The sequence below is a fragment of the Typopeltis vanoorti genome, chromosome 12 (assembly GCF_054136105.1).
Source record: "Typopeltis vanoorti isolate ZY-2024b chromosome 12, IOZ_Tvanoo_1.0, whole genome shotgun sequence".
NCBI classification, from domain to species: Eukaryota; Metazoa; Arthropoda; class Arachnida; order Uropygi; family Thelyphonidae; genus Typopeltis; species Typopeltis vanoorti.
Genome location: NC_143560.1, coordinates 61,717,140 through 61,740,314, shown reverse-complemented (window position 1 = coordinate 61,740,314; position 23,175 = coordinate 61,717,140). Strand labels below are relative to the sequence as shown.

Below are 23,175 nucleotides of genomic sequence, written 5' to 3'. Positions count from 1 at the left end.
CTGTGGCGTGTATCCAGAGCATGGTCTGCAAGACTAGAATGGCTGTACTTGTGAAAACAGATGTAGTCCTTGTGTTCAGAAGTCTTGCCTAATTTGTTGTCTTGAATGTTGGTGAAATGAATATGGAAGTGTTTTTTATTGGAAGAAATTTTGGTATTATTATTATTATTTTTTGGGTATATTTTTTATTATTTTTTATAATTGTTTTGGTTGTATTTTTCATATTTTTTGTTATTATTTATGGATGATTTTGTAATATCTAAGTTAAAATGCCAATATTTCTGCAGTTAAACACTAATATGAACCATTTCTTGACCCAAACACATTAAGGGAAGGTGAGATATACTTAGATTAAAAACAAAATCAAAAAAGAAATTAAAATCATTACATTTAGAGATTTAAGATTTTTAAAAAGTATGAATTATGACATAGCTTAGAAAAAAAGGAGGATATTACTGTTATTATGAGAGCATTTTCATGAACTTCTAACCACAGTGTCTGTGCCTCCTTAAATACATTCCCTGACAGAGCATATAGACTTCTAACAAATTCATTCCACTTGTTAATCTCCTGCAAAAAAATGTCTCATCTCACACTCTTGCTAATGGCATCCCTACATGCCTCCAGAGGTGATGCACTCTGCTCTTCCACACACACACACACTAAAATGTAGTTATTACACTCTTACGTGATGTCCAAGCGTGACCCTTTTTTCCTCTTCTGTCCACTCATACATTGGAATATTTGTCAGCACCTACTCTATAAAATCCTTTTAGTAATTCATTGTTACTATTTTAGGGGAAGATTGTCAGAAGAAACACTAAGACTGTTCTAGGTTTGATTCTATATGATGACCAGACAGACTTTTTTTTATTCCATTTGATTACTGAGTTATTCAATCTTTGGTGCAGGCTAGTAGGATTTTTCTCTTGGGAAATCAGTTTTTTAACTCTGCATGCATCTCAAAAAATTGACTGTAGAACTCATAACAGATAACAGTATAAGTGTTAAAGATTAGGATCAAGAGAAAATTGCAGTTTTCTGCTGTATAATCATTGTGATGCTTATACAGCATCACAATGAGTATTGTGATGCTAGGGAGGAGACTGATTTCTGAATGTTAGTTAGGGCTAAAGGAGCTTTTCTTATTCACTCTGAGAAATAAAATACATTAAAAATTTACTGATTTATTTATATGTTCCTATTGCATCTTCTCTCTTCTGCATATCAGTTAAACTTTACAGGTTACCTGTAAACCTTCAGCCTGTTCTCATACTGAGCACTCTCACCAGTCATTTTGCGAAATCACTTCTGAATCCTTTCCACTATTTCCATCATTAAATTCCTGATATCTACCCTTGGGGGGGGGGAGCATATACAGGATATTATGATAGTATTATGTTGAGAATTTATACCATTAGCAACTTCCTATTGACATTTTCCTTCAAATCTGTCAGGACTCCAGTGTATCATCAGATCTTATATTTAGGATTTCTAAGAGTCACTTCTTACTGTACCATTCCACCTAGATCTCAGTCTGCCTATGGTTCTTTTTCCTGCCATCATGAAAAAAAAAAAAAACTTGTTTTGCTAACCTTTCCATCCCCATTCTATTTAAACATTGCCATGTAACTTTAGATTAGCTCTGCTCACACATTCCTGAATGCTAACAATATCAAATTCCAATCTTGATATGGTTCTTCCATAACAAGATGCATTTGTTCACTCTCCTAATTTTTCTCAGAACTTTCATCTCTGTGATTTTCAGTCTATGATCAATTGTTTAAGGGTCAAACAACTGATAAGGGGTGCTTAAGGGTCAAAGCTGTATAACTGAGAGGAGACCTCCATATAGCCTTTAAAGGAATGCGGAGAACCGACCAGGGCTTCTGACCTAATGTCCAATCCTCATCTTCTCGTGGTGCACCCTGTTGGGTATCTACCTGGATACTGAACGAACGAGGATGGTCTGGCAATTTGGGATTTAGCCGACCAAATTGTATTCTTATTGGTTAAACCAAAATACAAAATGATGGTACAACATGACAAAATTTCATGCCGGCTGGGGCGTCGCCTGGTTAAACAAAGCCCCCCCCCCCGTTGTTTTCGTGGCAAGATATTCTGGAGGTTGTTGAAGAACTTAGAAATGGAGGAAAGAATGCTGTAAAAGGAGTTAGAGATGATAAAGATGGCATGAACACAGGAGAAAAAGATATCCTTGAAGTATGGAGTAATTACTTCGAAAAATTGCTAAATGAAACAAGCAGTGATAGCACAGTGGTAAAAAAACTCTCAACAGGCATACAGTCTGGAATACATATCCATACTTGCAGTAGAAAAAGCCATCAAAGGCTTGAAATGTGGAAAGGCAGCAGGAGTAGATGATATTAGACCAGAAATGCTGAAGTATGGTGGTATAAGAGTCTTACAGTGGCTGCACTGCATAGTTCAGAATGCCTGGATAGAGGGACGAATTCCCAATGATTGGAGTAGAGCTCTCATAGTACCCATATATAAAAAGGGAAATAAAACTGAATGTGACAATTACAGAGGTGTTTCCCTACTGAATGTTCCTGGTAAGATATATGCAAGTATACTTGAGAAACTGTTGAGAAGAATTGTGGAAGAAAAGTTGGTGAAGAACAAGCTGGAATCAGGTCAAATAGAGGCTGTCAGGATCAGGTCTTCACTTTACGATAAATAGTGGAGAAATCATGGGAATATAACGAAGATCTGTATTTAAGTTTTGTCAATTTGGAAAAGGCATATGACAAGGTGCCAAGAGAGAAGCTGTTCAATATGCTACAGTTATATGGTGTCAATGGGGCATTATATCAAGCAATACTTAGTCTTTATTTGAGTTGTAAGTCAGCAGTTAGAATTGAAGGAAGTACAGGAAGATGGTTTAATGTTAAATCTGGTGTGAGACAAGGATGTACATTTTCCCCTCTGTTATTCGTTATCTATATGAATCACATTATGAAGGAAAGTGGTATTAAACATGATATCAAAATTGGAGACGTTAATGTCTGCTCTTTGCTTTATGTGGACGATGTTATACTTCTAAATAAATCCGCCTATAAGTCTGCAAGATACCCTGACTATATTGAATAACTGTTGTAATAGATATGGTATGAAGGTCAGCATTAAAAGGACAAAGAAAATGAAAATAGGTAGAATTGTTGAAAATGTCAACTGCATTGTGAATGGAGAACCTGTGGAACAAGTAAAACATTTCAGCTATTTAGGCACGAATTTTAATGAAGATGGTAAATTAAATATGGAAATAGACAACAGAATCAACAAAGCTGGTATGGTAGGAAGTCAGTTGAATAAATTCATACGGAATAAGAGAGAAATTAGTTGTAACACTAAATTAGCTGTATACAAGACAGTGTTCAAACCTGTTTTAATTTATGGATCTGAGAGCTGGGTCAGAAGTAAAACACTTGACCAATGACTAGAGACCTCAGATATGAGAGTTCTGAGAAAGATTAGAGGCGTGAACAGATGTCATCAATGGCAATATCATATTTAAAACGAGTATATTAGGAAAAAACTTGACATTGTCAGCATCCAGGAATGCTTTAGCAGAGCTAATCTCAGGTGGTGGTATCACTTAAACAGAATGGGCGAGGAAAGATTAGCAAAACAAGTGTTCTCTGCCAGGTTGACAAGAAGACCAAGATATAGCTGGATTGATCTGGTACAAAGTGCCTTAGTACATGGCAGGAATTTGATGATGATCAGTTGTTTTATTTCTAACCTGACTCTAAGATTCATAAGTGAAAATTGGTTTGAATATTTTCTTGTATACTGCTGGTTTAGTAATTGGCTTATTTCTCTCTTATTCATATAAATTTATCCTACCATACCAGCTTTGCTTATTGTATTGTCTATTTCCATATTTTATTTGCCATCTTCACTAAAAATTGTGCTTAAATAGCTAAAATATTTTATTTGATCTGTAGGTTTTCAGTTGAGAATGCTATTGAAGTTTACCACATTTCTTTCTGTTTTCATTTCATTTCATGTATTAGAAATTTCATTACTACATTTATTACTTCTGGTATTAAGTTTAGTTTGGGAATCTCACAGACTTTTGTTTAGGAGTACATCATCTGCATAAAGTAAAGAGTTGAGATTAATATCTCTAGTTTCGATATTAGATTTAATGTCACTTTCTTTATCATAGATAATATGTACTCTTGTTTTATACCTGGAATTAGATCAAGCTATCTTTCTATACCTCTTAATTACTGATTTACAACTTAGATATGGACAATACACAGTCTTGCCATAAATACTGTTACAACTTTCGTACACCACAGCGCTGCCCACAGAATTGCTTGAACCCAGTTCCGTTAGTGGAGTTGTGTGCCGCCAACATTCATGTGTTATGAGTAAAGAGAGAGAAAGATTGAGAGAGAGAGAGAGTTGTCTGTCTGTACAGGTTACCATGCAGTGGGGAGATTATGAGAACCATGTAGCTGTAATAGCACTTCACATGGTTGAAATGCAGCTACCTGTTATTTTCAACATGCTAAAAAACACTTGGGGATCAGTAGGATGGTTGTTTATCTATTATACATTATAACAATGCAGAAGACTTTTCTGAGCTCCACTCCACTCATGGACAAGTCATCCATGTCCATCCATGCTGCATTAGGACGCAACAGCTTGTGAGGGCTGTGAAGACACTTCTGCCGTAATCCTGAAAACACAAAGTATATCATGAGAGATGAATGTTTCATGCAGAACGATGTTATGTGTACTGACTCTTCACAGATGAGGATCAGGTATATGCCCTGTATGGTCTCACAGCATTTTCATAGCATCCAGGATTCAGAGAGGTCATCACCCTGTGTCAGTGATGGTTTGGTGCATGGATGATGTTCCAAGGGATAGCCAAGTTCTATTTCTGCAAGAAAGGGGTCAAAATCTCTTCCAAATAGTGTCAAGAGCCATGCTGGAACCTGTTACCCTCTGAACAACACCTTGTTTCATGGTAAGCTGTGGACCTTCCCACGGGATTCAACTACACACCAGTGGTTGGTGGCTAATGTACCCAACCACATATTGCCATCTGATTGGCCTTCTGGAAGTTCCAATCTGAATTTGTTGAACTTCAAATTGTGGTTGGATCTCGAGAGAATAGCCTGCAAGAAACAGCACCCCCTCAGCATCTCCAGCCTGAAGGTGGCAGTGTTTCCATTGGATGTTCATGCCATCATTGATATGTCCTAACAGACTTTTGGTATGTGTGAAGGCAAAAGGAAGACATTTTGAACATTGAGTGCTGCTAAATACATGTTATACATGTGGTTTGTATGTGCTGAAAGCTGTAAATGATTTAATGATAGATTAAAGGTTTATTCACTGTTCAAATTATGAGTATTTAGGCTAGATTAGATATAATTGCTCATTGCAATATTCATTTACACCATATAAATTGTAGCATTTTGAACAGATTTTCTCTTGACACCTGGTCATATGCTTTTTCCAATATCTGCAAAACTTAAATACAGGTGCTTGTTATATTCCCATGATTTCTCAAGTATTTCTGTTAAAGTGAAAATCTGAACCTAACAACCTCTCTTTGCTTGAACTCAGCTTGTTCTTCTCCAAGTATCCCTATTCACAATTTCTTCTCAAGTATGATTGCATAAATCTTACTAAGAATACTCTGTAAGGAAATTCCATTGTAATTTTCAGATTCAGATTTATTTCTTTTTTATGGATGAGTGCTATGAGGGTTCTACTCCAGTCATCTGGAATTTGACCCTATGACCAAGCTATCTGAATTATCACTACTCCAGCTGCCACTACACGTTTTGGATTTTTGATGGACTTTTCTACCTAAAGTATCAATATCTGCTACTGATTGCATTCCTCTTGACTGTTTTCCCATTGTTCTGTTACATATTGTTTCATTGTGTAATCTTTCCAAGTTAATTTCTCGAGACATCTAGAATATCTTCAGTTTTCATATCACCTTTATCATCTGATTCCTTTTATAATATTTTTTCCTCTCTTTCTAAGCCTCTGAATATTTAGGAATAGCCTCCAGAACATTGCCACCTTCTTGGTATTTATCTTCTATATTCTTACCAAAGGCTTCCTATGACTTTTGTTTAGCTCCTTACATACTGCTTTGCTTTATTACTCTATGTAGCTCCAAGTATATGCTGATTTACTTTCTATGTACTTTAAATGTGCTTTCTTCTTTTCCATGATTGCTTCTTTAACTTCCTGTGTCCACCATGGAGTTCTGATCTTCCTATCCTTGTAGCCAACTTCATTATATGCTTCCTTAGCAGATTAGTCAATGTTTTCAAGGTTTGATTCTTGTCTTCATGTGCTTTCATTTTCTCTTGAATATTTGTACATTTGAGTACATTTCACCTTCTGAAAGCAGCTTGAATCTTTTTAAAACTTTCTTGCATACTTTTCTTTTCGGGTTATTATTCAATTTCATTCTTAAAACTAAACGAAGGAGTTTTTTTTTTTGGGGGGGGTCATTTAGTACTTTCTTGGAGATTATATCCATTGGCTAAACAAGTGTGGCAAAGATACAGTGAGAGTTCAGTGGTTGGAATCAGCAGCAGCAGCTTTAAAACATTCCTGAAACCACAAGAAGTATGGCTGTATCAGTTGACCAAAAATTTGGAAGGCATTCATTTCAAGATCAAATTAATACTTGTTAACCTCTCTCTTAGATGCTGCCAGTCTATTGGCTCCATCTTTGCTGTCAATAGATGGTGTGTCATCTATTGGCAGCAATCATATATGTTGCCATTTGTATATAATAAACATCCACTGAGCCATTAATTTCAGTATATATATATTTTTTTTTTGTACCAAACAAATCTTTGCATATTTTTTTGGACTTTTCAGTCTGCATTTTTATCCATCCACTTTCTAAATATATTTAGAAAGTGTAAAATTCTGACATTCTAAATTTAACTGCATGGTGTCACAGACACCATGCAGTTAAATTTAGAATGTCAGAATTTTACAGTCTTCTGATCTTTTCGCTTTAGTTTCATCCTTTGAAGTCAACAAAGTGATAATGCATGTTTATGCCAGCTGCCTCTCCATGGTAAGCAAACTGGGTATTCTGGAAATGTGCTTATTCTTTCCCACGAATATGACAACAGTAAAGATTCTGTACTTGCCAATTATAATCTCAGGGATGCGGTATCATGAGGGTAGTTAACTTATATTTAGTCTGAAAAGTTGACTAACCGATAGCTAAGTGCATATATGAGGTGTGGCTATTAAATATGAGACTGGTTGCAAAAATGTGGTTTATTATTACAATTGTACAACGTAATTGTTATCCCCTTCAACATTCTCCCCTCCTCTGTCTATACACCATTGCATACAAATTTTCCATTGTTGGAAGCAGTGCTGCAAGTCATCAGGTGTTATCTGCTTCAGTAACACTGCAGTTTTCTCCTTTACTTCATCCACTCTAAGTCTGGCTGACAGCAGAGCTGGACTTGCAGGAGAAGATCATCACATATGATGAGACATGAATTTTCCAGTACAATCCAGAAACAAAGAGACAATTAATTGCACTGGAAAACTCCCATGTCACCGAGAATGAAAAAAAGCAAGAATGAGCAGGTCAAAACTGAAGGTAATGCGGATCATTTTTTTTTTTTTTTTATATCAATGGCATGGTAATGGTTGAATGGATACCAGAGGGTCAGATAGTTAACCAACATTATTACCTTGAGGTTCTGGCTAAGCTGAGAGAACGAGTGAGGAAGAAGAGACCCGATCTGTGGATGAACAATGCTTGGATTCTCCATCAGGACAATGCTCCAGCCCACAGTGCACTGTCTGTAAAGCAGTATCTGGCTGATAAGAAGATCCCGGTGTTGGACCACCTTACTCGCCGGACTTAGCTCCATGTGACTTTTACCTTTTTTTCGAAGTTGAAATCTGCATTGAAGGGCACCCATTTTCAGTCAGTGGATGAAGTAAAGGAGAAAACGGCAGTGCTACTGAAGCAGATAACACTTGATGACTTGCAGCACTGCTTCCAACAATGAAAAATTCGTATGCAACGGTGTATAGATAGAGGAGGGGACTATGTTGAAGGGGATAACAATTAAGTTGTACAATTGTAATAATAAATCATATTTTTGCAACCAGTCTCGTTATTTAATAGCCACACCTCATATATATATTTTAAGAATAATGAATTTTGCAACACTTTTTTTTTTTCACTGCAAAAGTGAAATACATTTTATTTTCCTTATATTGGTGAAGAATATTATAATAATTCATCAGTGCAATATGAAACTGGCTACTATAACATTAATACTTCGTTTCTGTAGATTAAACAATTTTTTTTTTTTAATTTTTACTTAAATTCTTAGGCCATTATACAGTATTCTTAGACCATTACACTGCTCCATTATACACAACTTGCTGGTATCTTTCAGAAAGTTCAGTCTTCAATTCATCTAGCCAATCTGTTCTATAGTCCCATCTTCTGCACTTTATACCCCAATCTATCATGTGGTCAATTACTTTTGCAAAGTCCAAGAAAATCAGTGCATATAATCTCCCTCATCCAATACATTTGTCATCTCATCATAAAATGTAAGCAGAATTCTACAATTTCTACAAACACTTTAACCAAAACCACAGATACACAGACTTGTCTGAAATTGGAAACTTCTGTCCTAAAACTATGCACATGGAGAGCTAATATTTTGTCTTCTTTTCAGTCCTTAGGAACCTTCCCCACAGCAAGACGTTCATTAAATAACCAGGTCAAGGGGATAGCTAACACTTTCTTTAAAAATACATTATATGTCATCCATTCCCACAGCTTATTAACATCTAACCCAAACTTGATACACCTCTGATTCTTTCACCTTTAATTCCTTTAATACCTGCCTCCCTTCTTCATGTTGCACAGTATCATTCACACTAGTATGATATACACTGATGAGGTATTCATTAAATAATTCTACTATCATTTTCTATGGTTACTCTGCTACCATAACTAGCCATCAGTGTGGACAAATTCAGTAATTTTACAGAGATAACTATAATTTGTCACTGTGCAAAAGAACATCATATTTCATAGTGCAAGCTTTGGTTTCTGTTACTTCACTATATTCAAGAAGATGGAGCTATGTTTTTTGCACTTCATTTTCCTTTGTATGTGTATATTTGTTTGATGTTAAGCACTACTAATTTAATAAAATAATATTTCATATGCCAAACAAAATTCAGTTCAGTTATCTTTTCACAATGAACTCAGGCTATTTCGTTTGGCAAGGAAAGTTCTACAAACAGATAGAGGGGACAGCCATGAGTTCACCACTTTCCCCACCCTTGGCCAATTTCTTTATGGAGACATTTGAAGAGAAAGCCTTAAACTCTGCCCCACAAAAACCCACTATTTGGCTTCGTTATGTGGATGATGTGTTTGCTATTTGGCCACATGGCTCAGACACACTCCACTCCTTCCTAGCACACTTAAACAACCAACACCCCAGAGTCCGGTTCACCTTAGAAAAAGAGGAAAACAACACCCTCCCCTTCCTAGACACTTTAATCGCCCACTAGCTTGGTGGATCTTTGGTTTTCTCTGTTTACAGAAAACCCACCCACACTGGCAGATACATTCACCAACAATTCCTCCCCCCTCACAATATGGGGTGATAAAAACACTATATAACAGGGCAAAATTAATCTGCTCAGATGACAAGGCCCTGACTATTGAACTAAACCACATCCTCAACACTTTCTTAGCCAATGGCTATAACCCCAAAAAAATCCAAAAAATACTAAAACCTGTAAACCACAACCCCCCTCCACCCCTCCACAATAAAGATTACACCAAGTCTATCACCATCCCCTACATCCAGGGCACCTCTGAGAAAATAACCAATATCCTCAAAAAATATGACCTTACTTCCTGTTACAGACCATATAAAAAGTTGGCATCCCTTATCCGCTCTACCAAAGACCAACCACTTCCCCTAGACCTAACTGGTGTATACCAGGTCCCTTGCAGCTGCAAATTGTCCTACTTTGGCCAAACAGGCAGAACAACAAATATCAGGATTTCAGAACACAAAGACTACATCCGGTTTCACCAGTACAGCTGCTCTGGGCTGGCAGATCATGCCTTAGATACCCACCATAAAATTCGTTGGAAGAAAACAAAAATAATTCATCGCAGCAAGTTTAAATATGAAAGATTATTCAAAGAATCTTCAGCAGCTTTAAAAAACGTTCCTAACCTCAACAAATTTGGGTGCATGAAACTGCCCCAAATTTGGGAGACTTTCATTATGAGAACTTCAGCCCAACTGCCAAGACTACCAAATTAGCCCACAAGAGGGCACCATTAGGACTTTAGGAACAATATTAGTTTCTTGCTTTCTTCCTCATTTGCTTTGTGTTAGTTCCTGAGTGCACATACCATATCTTTATGTTCCTGAAGATGGCAATGTGACGTTGCCGAAATATAGAAGTTATTCATTAAAGTTACCTTTAATTAATATACTTTATATGCGTTGTTAATTCCGTAAACTAATTACCAGTTATGTCTAACCAACGTATAAGTCTTGCTACTAGGAAGATGCTATTTATTTATTTATTTCTCTTTTACCTATTACCTTGTGTACTGCTCTAAACTTTATATTGGCACATTATGCTCTTTGCTGTCATTGTGTCACCCAGAACAAATCAAACATTAACTCTTCTGATTACAGTACACCCAATTTTATTCTTTGGTGAACCATATACTACATAGTCATTTGTAGGTTGAAGAATTTCCATAATCAGTGAACTTCACTGGCAAGTTTTTTCCTTAGTCCAAAAATAAATTTTGGGCTACTTGTATATAGAGGCTAATGGATGCTTCAGTGGATGCTTTTCCCTGGGATCATGAGTGGCTCTGCTCAGTAGTAATATGGGCTTGCCGGGCAGAGCCACTGCTGAGCTGCTCTGTTTGGGTGGAGCCAATGCCGAGGACTCTGCTCTGCGACAGGGTGGGCCTGTCACTGAGTAGAGCCCCTAACGAATGATGATCCTTCAGGTCACTCGTTTTTGAGAGGTCTGAGGGATCACACAAATTTTTGGAGGTAACCCTGCATTACTGACTATTCTGTTGATGTGGAAGTCTATTGTCTTGAATGAAAACTTTGGCTCTCTTGAGGATTTCGCCATAAGAGTTCTGCCGAATTAAATGATTGTTCGAGTGCATTCATTGTTGGGCAATCTGAGGGGTCATCCGAGTTTTTGGAGACCTTCCCGCACATAAAACAAGATGTGAGAAATCTGCTGAAGTGATCTTGTAGGTGCTTCGGTGGATGCTTTTTCCTGGGTTATGAGTGTCTCTTCTTGGTGGTGTGGTGAGCCTGCCATTGTGCAGAGCCACTGCTGAGAGTTCTGTATGGCAGGGTGGACCTGTCACTGAGTAGAACCACCACTGAGTTAAATGATCTTTTGGGTCACTCATTGTTGAGGGATCACCCCAGTTTTTGGAGACTTTTTTCACCTTTATAATGGTTGAAACCATCCAGGTTTGTGGCCTTCTCCTAATGTATAGCATTGACATGTCTATAAGAATTATGTGTCGTGTATTATGGGATACTAATGCAATCGATGTGAATTCATTAGCCTCTATATACAAGTAACCCAGTCGTGAAGTTATGTGCAAACTTTGTGCTGACACTTTGATAAATGACGAAATCAAGAATATAATTTCTTGGCATCTTTAGCTTATGGTGTAACCAAGTGAAAAAACTTTCAGCTAGCTCCAAACATTCTGTTTTTGATTTATTCCTATTCAGGGGATATTTTAATGAAAATGTTTTTCTGAACATCTACTATTTTAATATTGAATGTTTTAATCCTTATGTAATTTTAGGTGTATAGGTGAGATATAAGGAAATATGAGATATAGTCGAAACATAAGGAAATATAAACATATTTCCTTATGTTTCGTGATGAGTATCTCATTACTTCTTCAGCATGAAATACAATACATTACAAAGCAAGAATGGAAATGTGAATACAAATGTTTCATAGTGTATTCTTTTTATCACTCTGACCTCCAGGTTTAATACTGTTAGGAAACTAAGGAATATTTTAAATACAGCCAATATTTCCTTGGACAGAGGAGAAGGATACACAGTAATATACTTGGATTTCGCAAAGGCTTTTGATAGAGTACCTCATGATAAGTTGACAGTCAAACTAGAGCAGATAGGGTTGGATATTAGATTAGTGCATTGGATTGGAGACTGGCTATCTGATAGGTATTAACAAGTTGTGTATGGGGGTGCGATATCCAGGAAAAGGAAAGTCACTAGTGGAGTGCCTCAGGGGGGTCTGTTTTAGGGCCATTGCTGTTTAACTTGTATATTAATGATATTGGCGAAGATTTGGATGGAGATATTCAGTTGTTTGCAGATGATGCAAAGTTGGGACGAACCATAAAGAGTGGCGAAGATGTTGTGGCCTTGCAAGAAGACTTGAATAAATCGAGTGATTGGGCACGAAAATGGAGATGTGAGTTCAATGTTGCAAAATGTAAGGTTTTAAAATTTGGAAAACAAAGATGGGATGCAGAATTTATGCTTGGTGAGAATATATTGTTGGAGGTAGAGGAAATAAGAGATCTGGGGGTGATAGTGGATAAGGATCTGAAATTTAGGGGACACATAGCCAAAATTGTGAAGACAACAAAGGCTTCTGGGAATGATGTGGAGGACACTGATGTGTAGAAGTAGGGAGATTCTTGTTCCGTTGTATAAGGCTTTGATTAGGCCACACATTGACTATTGTGCCCAGATTTGGTCACCTGGTTTTCAGAAGGATGAGGAGATTGGAAAAGGTCCAAAGGCGATTGACTAAGGTAGTTTCTGACCTCTAGAATGTCGAGTATGAGGAAAGATTGAGAAGATGTAATTTGCAGAGTCTGGTGGACTGATAGAGACCTATAAGTTGGTAAGGGGTTGTTATAGAATCAATGCTGGAGAAGTTCTACAGAAAATAGTGGGAGATTTGGGAAGAACCAGAGGTCATCCCTGGAAACTGTATAAAGAGGGTGTGAGTAGGGGAGTGAGAGGCAGGTTTTTTTCGTGCAGAGTTGTGAATGATTGGAATGCCTTGCCTGAGAGTGTGGTGTCTGCAAGGAGTTTGAGTGTGTTTAAGACACGGTATGATGAGATGTGTGTGTGATAAAAGGACCTCCCAGATGAGTCTTTGACTCCATGAGGTCTTGGGGTAATAATAATAATATGCAATGAACTCAGCCTCTATGCCAGTGATGGCGAACCTTTTTACCCACATAAACAAGATGTGATAAATCTGCTGAAGTGGTCTTGTAGTTGCTTCGGTGGATGCTTTTTCCTGGGTTATGAGTGTCTCTTCTTGGTGGTGTGGTGAGCCTGCCATTGTGCAGAGGCAGCTGAGAGTTCTCTGTGGCAGGGTGGGCCTCTCATTGAGTGGAACCACCACTTAGTTAAATGGTCTTTTTTTTTTTAAATATTAACGTTGTTGATGTGCCACTTGCATACATGCATTATAAATTTAACTACATAATCATAGATGGTGACTTATACATATCATATTAGGCTATTTATTTAATAGGACATTGATATAAAATCTATGAATTCATATTATACAATTAATTTAATAAAGTGAAATTACAAACTTACATTACATTTAATGACTTTTCTGTTGCTGAGTACTGGTAGAAAGTTGCTTTATAGAAGGGCTATAGTGTGTATATTTTAATGCTACACAGGCAGTGCTCAAATCATTGCTCAATCTATTTCTCCCTTTCAATTTGATATTATTTAAGACAGAAAATAGAGTTTCACAGGATTATGTAGAAGAGAAAATTGTTAGAAGAGCTTTAACAAAGAATTTAAGAACATGAAAGTTTTCGGGAAGGCTATTCCACGCGCTTAGAATTTCGCAGTCTGAATTTTTACACTGGGTATCACGCAGACGTTCCCACTCAAGTTCTTCTAATTCATTTCTAAGAGCAATAAACTTTCTTTTCCAGATAGGATTACACTGGAAGTCAGCTAGTTGCATTTCTAGATCTTTTAAATCCAACCACTCAAAGCCGTCTAATTTAAGATTCAAATTTAATTTCATTCGATTTAATTTTGAATGTTGGAATGTTTGTTCCAACATTCGAAATTGCTCAGATCTAGAAGAAAACTGCTCAGTTACTGATTTTAGAACTTCAATAGTTTGGTTGATATGTTGTTCATGATTTTTGGGGCTGGTTCCGTTAAAAAAAAATTTTCACTCTTGGGAAATACTTAAAATTGTTACTTTCTAAATCACGTTGAAATATTTTGAGTTTATTCTCAAAGCTCTTGATCGTACCAAACATAACATTGACAGATTTTCTGAAACCTTGCAATTGTATATTAAGTTCATTCAGGTGCAATGAAAAATCTATGAAAAACATCAGCTCACTGAGCCAGGCAGAATCGTTCAACTGAGAAAATTCGTGCTCCATGCCCTTTGTATTTAAATATAATTTAATTTTATTTAAATATTCAACAAACCGTTCAAGTACTTGGCCACGACTCAACCATCGAATATTATTGTACATTAATAGACCATTGTACATTGATTCAACTTCACTTAAAAGTGAATTAAATTCTCATTTGTTTAAAGCCCTAGCAGCAATAAAATTAGTTACTTTTGTCACAATTCTCATCACATCATCCAAATCCTTTAAGCCTGATTTCCACACAGTGTCTCCTGATGTATAATACAGTGGAAACAAACCAGGGGATGACCAACATATTTTGTAAATTGTTTGATAAAACCAACATTACAGCCAACCATATTAGGCGCGTCATCAGTTGTAATCGAAAATATTTTTGATAAATCTATCTATTTCTCAAGGAACACTTTAACAACACAGTCGCATATGTCTTTACCTGTCATGTTTTGAGGTAAATTTTCTAACTTCATCAATTCCTTGTGCATAGAATCACCGTGAACATACTTTGCAATAATAGCCAATCGAGTTGATGACGTAATATCTGTAGTTTTGTTGAGACAAATGGAAAAACAGTAGCATGAGTTCAAGTCTTGTTGTATTTGATTTTCTATACTAGCATTCATTGATATAACTCTGTCTTTAATAGTATTCCTACTTAATGGTAACTCTTTGATGCGCTTTACAATAGCTTCCTTATTATGAAAATTTTCAAATAAAAATGGTGCACACTTTACAAAAGCTTCTTTAATATAATCACCATCATTAAGTGGTTTCCCATGTTCAACAATAGTATGTGAAATACTGTAACTTGCGGCTACTAAATTTGAAGGTCCTGAAACAAATTTAATTAAAGTCCCTGATTGTGATTCTGACAGTTTTAGATGTTGCGATATGTATTCTTTGCATTCTTCAAAAGTTTTTTCTAGGAGCCATTTGTGCTCAGTTTCAAAATGTCTTCTTGCATTCCAAGTTCTACTCACAGATAGCTCACCACACAATTTACAGAGAACTTTATCACCTCTATCAATAACATCATATTGTTCAGTCCAGGCATCTTGGAAATTTCTTCCACTTCCTTTCTGTGATAATTTTAGTTTTTTATTAGTGCTAGCTGCCATTCTAAAAGGGTTCACAAATTAAAAAAGAGCAGAATTATATACAGTGGTAATTAAGCAGTAATAATTAATAAGAACCCACAAATACTGGAAATGAATTATACACCAGCAACTCAAATTACTTAAGTGGCAGACCATGCAAGACTACCACTACTTCTTTCAGCAGGGTTTCCAGATTTATTACCAGTACGTTCTTAGCAACCTTGTTATGTTTTACTCTCTGTCATGCTACTAAATAGCAGCTGTTTAGTAGGTTTTGTTGCAACGTCATTGTAAGTTGTTACTATTTGCATTATTTAACAAAATTTACTGAATTTATTGCAACTATAAAAATGTTTTCATTATTTACTTAGATAAATTCAATATTTAATGCTGCGAATTATATTTTCTGTTAAAGTGGTTTTAAATATGTTTAGAACTTGTATTACTCATTCGAGAGACTTGGAATGCATGCATGAACGAATATCACACAGAAGTCAAATGAAAACTTTATAATATATAAAGTTTATAATATATAATTAATTAAAATATAATTAAAAGTTTATAATATATAAATTTTTATAAGTTTGTATCGTATAATATTGATAATAATTTTTATAAATTTTTATGATATCATATGACTAAGCAGAAATTATAATGATTAAGAAAGAAAATGTAAACTTAAAATGCTCGTTGTTTATACGCTAGTTACAAAATAAAATAGAAATAAGCTAACTACAAAATAAAATAGAAATAGGCTAACTACAAAATAAAATAGAAACAGGCCAACTACAAAATATAATTCTTTCAATGAACCAAAACCTACCTTCACCTTAACTGAGAGCGATCTTACATGATTTATCGCAGTTTTTTCATCAGAGTACCAATATCTTTCAACATCCAAGGTGTGTCACCTGAAATCCTCAAGTGTGTCAGTGCTGACATGCGTGTTATAGGTTCGCCATCACTGCTCTATGCAATGAGCATAGAGGCTAAATTCATAAAAATATATATTTCGGGGAAAAAAAATTATATATATATATATATATATCATGATGATGAACAGCCTATTTTTCTTCCCACTGCAGGGTGAAGGCCTCTCCCATTGAGGGAGGTTTTGGGTCTACTACTCCCATGGTGACCCAGTCCATGTCGGGAGAGTGTATCTATACTTGGGTGAATTAATGTATGAAGGTGGAAGACAATCACAAACATCCATAACTATGTGAGATTTGAACTCGCAGCCTCTTGGCTGCAGAGCGGCCAACCAGGCTGGCATACATACATATATATATATACATATATATATGTTAAAGATACCAAGCAATTTTATAAACTTGGTTTTAATCCTTTTTCCCAAGTAAGCAAACAGACAAGTAAGTCAAGTTTGCACCTGAACATAGTTCAGGTCTGAGGCAACTCGTGGTAAAGGTGGAGTAAGCTCTGAGTTTTAAAAGAGGTAAACCGTGAGTAGACATATCGGTACACAATAAATAATGGAAAAAACTCACATAGAAAGATTATTTATTAGCATAATTTTTGCCTGTGTGTCACAGGCATCTTCAGTACATTAAGCTCAAAATTAAACACTAACTGACAATTCCAAAAAGCGCCACCTAAGTAGCTGGTGTAAGATAACTAAAAAGGTCAATAACTTTCCTAAAAAAAAAAAAAAAAAAATTAATACAATAAAAAGTTAGGAAAGATTAGCTGATTTGTAAAGTACTATCTCCCATAAAGGGGATAGACGTAAGCCGTCGGATCTGTTTAAGTTAGGAGAATGAAGTAGAGTTTCACATGTTTCTTTATAAAGGCGTTCCTTGAGAAACTGACTTTTGTGAAGAACTCTTGTCTTTCTCCAATGAACTCTGTGTCTGGTGAAGATGGCATGTTCAGAAAGTCCAGACTTTTCAGGTTTAAAGTATTCAATATAAGATTGGTGTTCTTCTAGTCGAATAGAGGCAGATCTTCCCGTTTGTCCGAAATAAGATAATCCACAAGAGCACGAAATCTGGTAGACACCTGGATGATTAAGATGTGGAAGCTTGTCCTTAGGAGAAGTGAGAAAGGTGGAGATTTTTCTAAACGGTCAAAAGGCAACAAAAATATTCAGTGGATTTAAAACTTTTGCTATACGTTCACTGATGCCTTGTACATAAGGGATAGTAATGTGCGTTATTTCCTCTGTGTTTGAAGAGGAAGACATTAAACTACTCAAAGTTCTTTTAATGAAGCAATTCTTATAACCATTAGATAGAAAGGAAGAAATTATGTATTGTAGTTCTTTCTGTTAAAAGATCGTCTGTAGAACAAAATTGTATTAATTTTTTTTTTTTTTTTTTAGGAAAGTTATTGACCTTTTTAGTTATCTTACACCAGCTACTTAGGTGGTGCTCTTTGGAATTGTCAGTTAGTGTTTAATTTTGAGCTTAATGTACTGAAGATGCCTGTGACACACAGGTGAAAATTATGCTAATAAATAATCTTTCTATGTGAGTTTTTTTTCCGTTATTTATTGTGTACCAGAGTAAGCTCTGATCACTTTCCTTTAGTATCTCCCCTAATGTAAAGCACATCCCCTTGGAGAGATGTATGATGCTATGCATTGGAGGAAAGGGCCACTACCAAGACTGGTTCCGACCTTTATTGAGGTCTCGTCAGTGGGAGCCAGACCCAGAGATGCCAAGGTTGAAGTAATGCAGAGCTTATAAATTTTACCTATACAAGTTGCCACAAGGTGCTTTGACCTTATTAAATAAAAATCTCAGGATGAGAGAAAGATATAGAAAGTTACTTTCTACATCTTTCTACATTCATGCTATTTTTGTTTTTATCTTTTATTCAAACACAAGCAGACAAATGTTGGCATGTAAAGTATCTTCACAGCTGGGCTACACCCATTTTGCTACTTACATAGGCAAAATTATGTCTGCATTGATTTAGGTTTTGTATCTATAGAGGCCCTGACAATTACTGATGTCCCCTACTGATGAGACATCAGTAATTGTCAAACCCAGTCTAGGTTGTGACCCTTGCAATAATGCATGACAATATACACATCTGAAAGCAGGTATGCTGTGCATGATGGGATGATGATGCAATGAATTCAGTACCTCTATGTAAAATAACCTTTATATAGAGGCTGCTTGGGTAAAGGATAAAAAGAAGAATATAGTTTCTTGTCAGGTATAATTTAGATAACTCTATAGCAATCAAAAATATTCAGTGAAAACATTCTTCTGAGAAATGGACAGAGAAAAAGATGAGACTGGAGTGTGTATTGTCATCCTGTCTTTTAATATTTATAGTCAATATGTTATGAGATGGCTGAATTAGATAAATTTCCAGCAGGAATTAAGATTTTAGGTAGAAAAAGGAATAATCTGGTATTAATTGCTAAACAGTTTTGAACATATTTTTGCATGAATAAATCATTGGGGAAAAAAAAAATCTTAGGACATGAGAAGGAGAGGAAGACAGCGAAATGCTTGAATGGACAACACTTTTATCAATATGAAATTACAACTGCTGACAATAACAATAATAATTAATGTGCAGTTTGTGATTTCAGTAATTTTACATTTTATTGCAATCTGAACTATTGATATTCATACACTTAGTAATTATTAGTTGTAGTCACAGTATTACTATTTTTTATAATAAATTGATTAATTTTTACTTAAATATAAAGAGCCAATAGGCTTCATTTCAGCGATATAAACATTATTTAAACTAAGGGGATATTAAATCTCACATTGTTCAAATCAGAGAGTTTCATGCTGAATATTCGGCATGAAACTCTCTGATTCCAATCTTTGAGTTTCTTATTCAGTTTTAAAACAATGTGGGATTTAATATCCCCTTAATTTAAATAATGATTAATTTTTATACTTTTATAACAAAATACAGAGTATTTAAAATGCTTAATGTGCTACAGAAATTCAACAATGGTTGAATGAACTTGAACTCCTTATGAGTTTTTTTTTTCCCCCCTACTGACAAAGTTGTAGATCCAGTTTTTAGTTAGTTTCATAATTCTTACAGTTGATAGTCTTACATATGTCAAATAAGTTTTATTTAAGAAGATAAGATAAAGTATATTGATTATAATTTTACTATATTTACTTAATTCAGTTACTGAAGTCTTTTTGAACAAACAACTTCTTTTTTTTTTTTGTTATGAGAGTTATATGCTGTTCATATTAATTAAAAAATTTATTCCACTACAGAGTGACTGGAATAATGGCCTTGCATTATGTGCACTAGTTAATTCATTTGGAGCTAAAGTGCCCACATATTCTGACCTAAAACAAGATCGTGCTTACTGGGAGAAGAACTTGCAATGTGGTAAGTAAAAGATTTGTTACATAAATTGTATATCACTAATCATGCTGTTTCTTAAATTTATTAGCATAAAAATGCATAATAGTAGCATAATAATCTTTTGTCTAGAAAATTAATGAAAAGTCATCATGTTAAATTATTTAAATAATTACTTTATATTTTAATCAGTCAGTGTCATAAATTTCTTATGTAGCCATTAACAATTCTGCTTCTTGTATAAATTTTATTTAAAACAAAAATCAGAGAGAGAGAGATGAAAAGAGTATTGTAATTTGTTTTAAACATTAGCCATGTTTATTTATTTATTATTATTATTATTATTGGTTCTGGTCTCAGAAGCTGCCTAGTCAGTCAGTCTTTTTAAAGGATGAGCTTGTCTTCTTTTTACACTTGGAAAAATGGGATTGGTTTATACTGTTGTTTAGGGAATCTTTTTGTTTGCATTATTTTAACAATTTCTATACCATTATTTATTTCTTTATTTTCTCTTTCACTGATTCTTGTTTTAATTATTTCTTCATTTAGCATCAGATAGGGTATATCTTGCTATTTTTTCCAATTTCATATTATCTACTGTTAATCTTCTATGAAGTAGCTTTTGTTATAGCCAATGTTGTAAATTTTTAACCTAGTGTGTCTTTGCATAAAGGTAAGGTTAAGACTCTGAATTTATTACTTTATTAATATAATTTTTGAATAATGGCTTCACACATAAGAGAAAACTAAATATAATTTATTATTCCTATATATTTTGCTCAATATAAAAGAAGCTTATGACATATTGGGCAAAATATATAAGATTAATAAATTATATTTAATTTTATCATACATGTGGGAAGCTGTTATCCAAAAATTATATTATGTCTAATGTGCATGCCTCTATTAAACATCTGGTAACTTATTACTTTATTATTATTAAGTGTTTTGTAATTTTCATCTTTTTATCCATCAGGTTGAGTATCCTGTTATAGCCAAGTGATTTGGATTCACAGAAAACTAATTAATGCTCTTATAGGGTTGTTAATGATTTCTACATGGTCTGCTGCATCCTGTCGGGTTTTTTTGGGTTGTCTCTCTCTCTCTCTCTCTCTTTCAGAATGACAAACCCATTTCTTGGAGGAAAAAAAAACTCTGTCTCTTCCATATAACAATAGCTAACTCCTATACAGTTGCAAAGACTTTCTTATAAACATTCTTTGCATCTTAAATAGCATTAGAATCCAATCTTGCCAACCAGTGGACATTGTCACTGAGCAGTGGTGCACTCAGGATTTAATCTTGGGGGTGGGGTGAGTTGAGTAGATGATTTACCAATACACACTACACATTACATACGACCTATGACTGAGCATCTGCAGTGATTGCCAATACATGATAAGTAGTATAGAAATAGAAGACACAACATAAATAAAAAAATTAATTTTAATTAGGAAAAGATTTTTGGAAAATTTTCTAGTGTTTATTTCCTTTTTCTTTTGGGAGGGCAGGGCCCCTTGGCCCCCTCCCTGGGTGCGCCACTGTCACTGAGCAATAGTCTCATGAAATTATGCATCCTAATTAAGTGAAAAAAAAATGACTTGTTTCAAAATTTTGTTTTTTATTTGAATCCTGAACCAATTTTTTTTTTTTTTTTAGTTTGAGATTATTAATTATCTTTTCTTTATTATTACAATAGCTTTCTGAACTTTACCTTTAGAATCGGTAATTATTATTATTTGGTAACCTCCATGGAGTCAACGGACTCATCATAATTATCAGTCATTTGTGAAAATGTTATGTTCAAATAACATTTTCACAGTAGCAGAAATTTTAATGTTTTGTTCATTCTCTCTCTTCCATTTTATTATAGGGAAACTTTTTACCCCTTTTTCTTTTCTTTTTCTTTTTTCCCTGATTATAATTCAGACTGAATTTAATATGTGGGATAACAAATATTATCATATAATAGAGAGAATATTATTTGATACAGTATATGCCTAGTAATATTTTAAATCTCATCAAAATGTCATCTTTTTTTATCTCATTAAATGTATTTTCAAAATTTTTTTATTTTGGAAGACTGTTTATTATTTTTAAGACTATAAATTTTTGTAATATGTGTTTCTAAATTATACACTTCTTGCTATTATTAATTTTACAAAGAAGCTGGATCTATGCATGTAACCAACTGTTTTGTGATTTTAGAGTAAAATTTTTAGAATATTTTGTTATTTTTTATTTAATATTTTCCTGTGCATTTTATAACACTGCAATGCTTATATTTCTGTAATTTTCTGGAATGTTATACCTTTTTTTAACAGATAGAAATTAATATTGCTTTCTTTTCTGTTTTCTTTTAGTGGGTTGCCCGTTTTATTCAAAATTTTGTATTTTTTGTATTTTTTGCACTATAACTAATTTTGAATATATTTTATTTACAAAATCTTGTTTCTGCATATCTATATAATTCTTCACTATTTCCATGTTTGCTAGATATTTCTGGTAAACAGATAATATTAAGTTCTGAATAATAATTTAGAAATTCTTTTTTACTGCTTATACATTAATCTTTCAATTATCTGATCCATTGGGAAATCAATTTTCTGGTTAGATAATGGAGGACATGGTTCACCGAGGTACAGTTAATGAGCAATGGATGAGGTGTTTTCAGTTATAGAATATCACTGTATTTTGGAACTGATTCTACTTTTCTTGCATAGTAAAGAGGTTTTGAAGGCTATTATTGTTTTACAGGGCTAGTTTAAGACTATATGTGCACCTCTAAGTAATTATATTAAAGAAAATGATGGTAAATTACATAAATCCTTTTGTGATGAAAATCAACTTAAGGCAAAATTCCCATCTGCAGCTGAAATATTAGTCTTTACTTTATTTCTCAATACTAGTATTTTATGAAACAAAGAAATTTTAAAATTGATATTTGATAACATTTGTCTTCTTGACTGAAAAAAAAAAATTGTTGGTACATTCTCCAAAGTGAAATACATAGTTACCTATTCATCTTGTGTGAATTAATGAACTGTGTGGTTGCAGAGTGGGTATGTTAACCTCTCACCAACCAGACCAACTATTCCAACAATTACAGTTATAGATATTTCTGTTTGCAGTTTATATTTGAACCTGTTTACAAAAGAATTAATTCAAAAGAGAGAGAAATATATATATATCCCATCTACTGAGCCTATAATATGTACTATCTAAATAAGAAAAAAAAAA

The 23,175-nt window shown here is 34.5% G+C and overlaps 1 protein-coding gene across 1 annotated transcript in view; it reads left to right on the top strand.

Annotated features, from left to right (window-relative positions):
* jbug (filamin-type immunoglobulin domains fbug) overlaps window positions 1–23,175 on the top strand; it is an 879,391-nt gene that overhangs the window by 155,871 nt on the left and 700,345 nt on the right. The window contains exon 5 of the mRNA XM_090401914.1: window positions 19,845–19,962. Within this exon, the coding sequence (XP_090258040.1) occupies window positions 19,845–19,962 (118 nt within the window). The remainder of the gene's footprint in view (window positions 1–19,844; window positions 19,963–23,175) is intronic.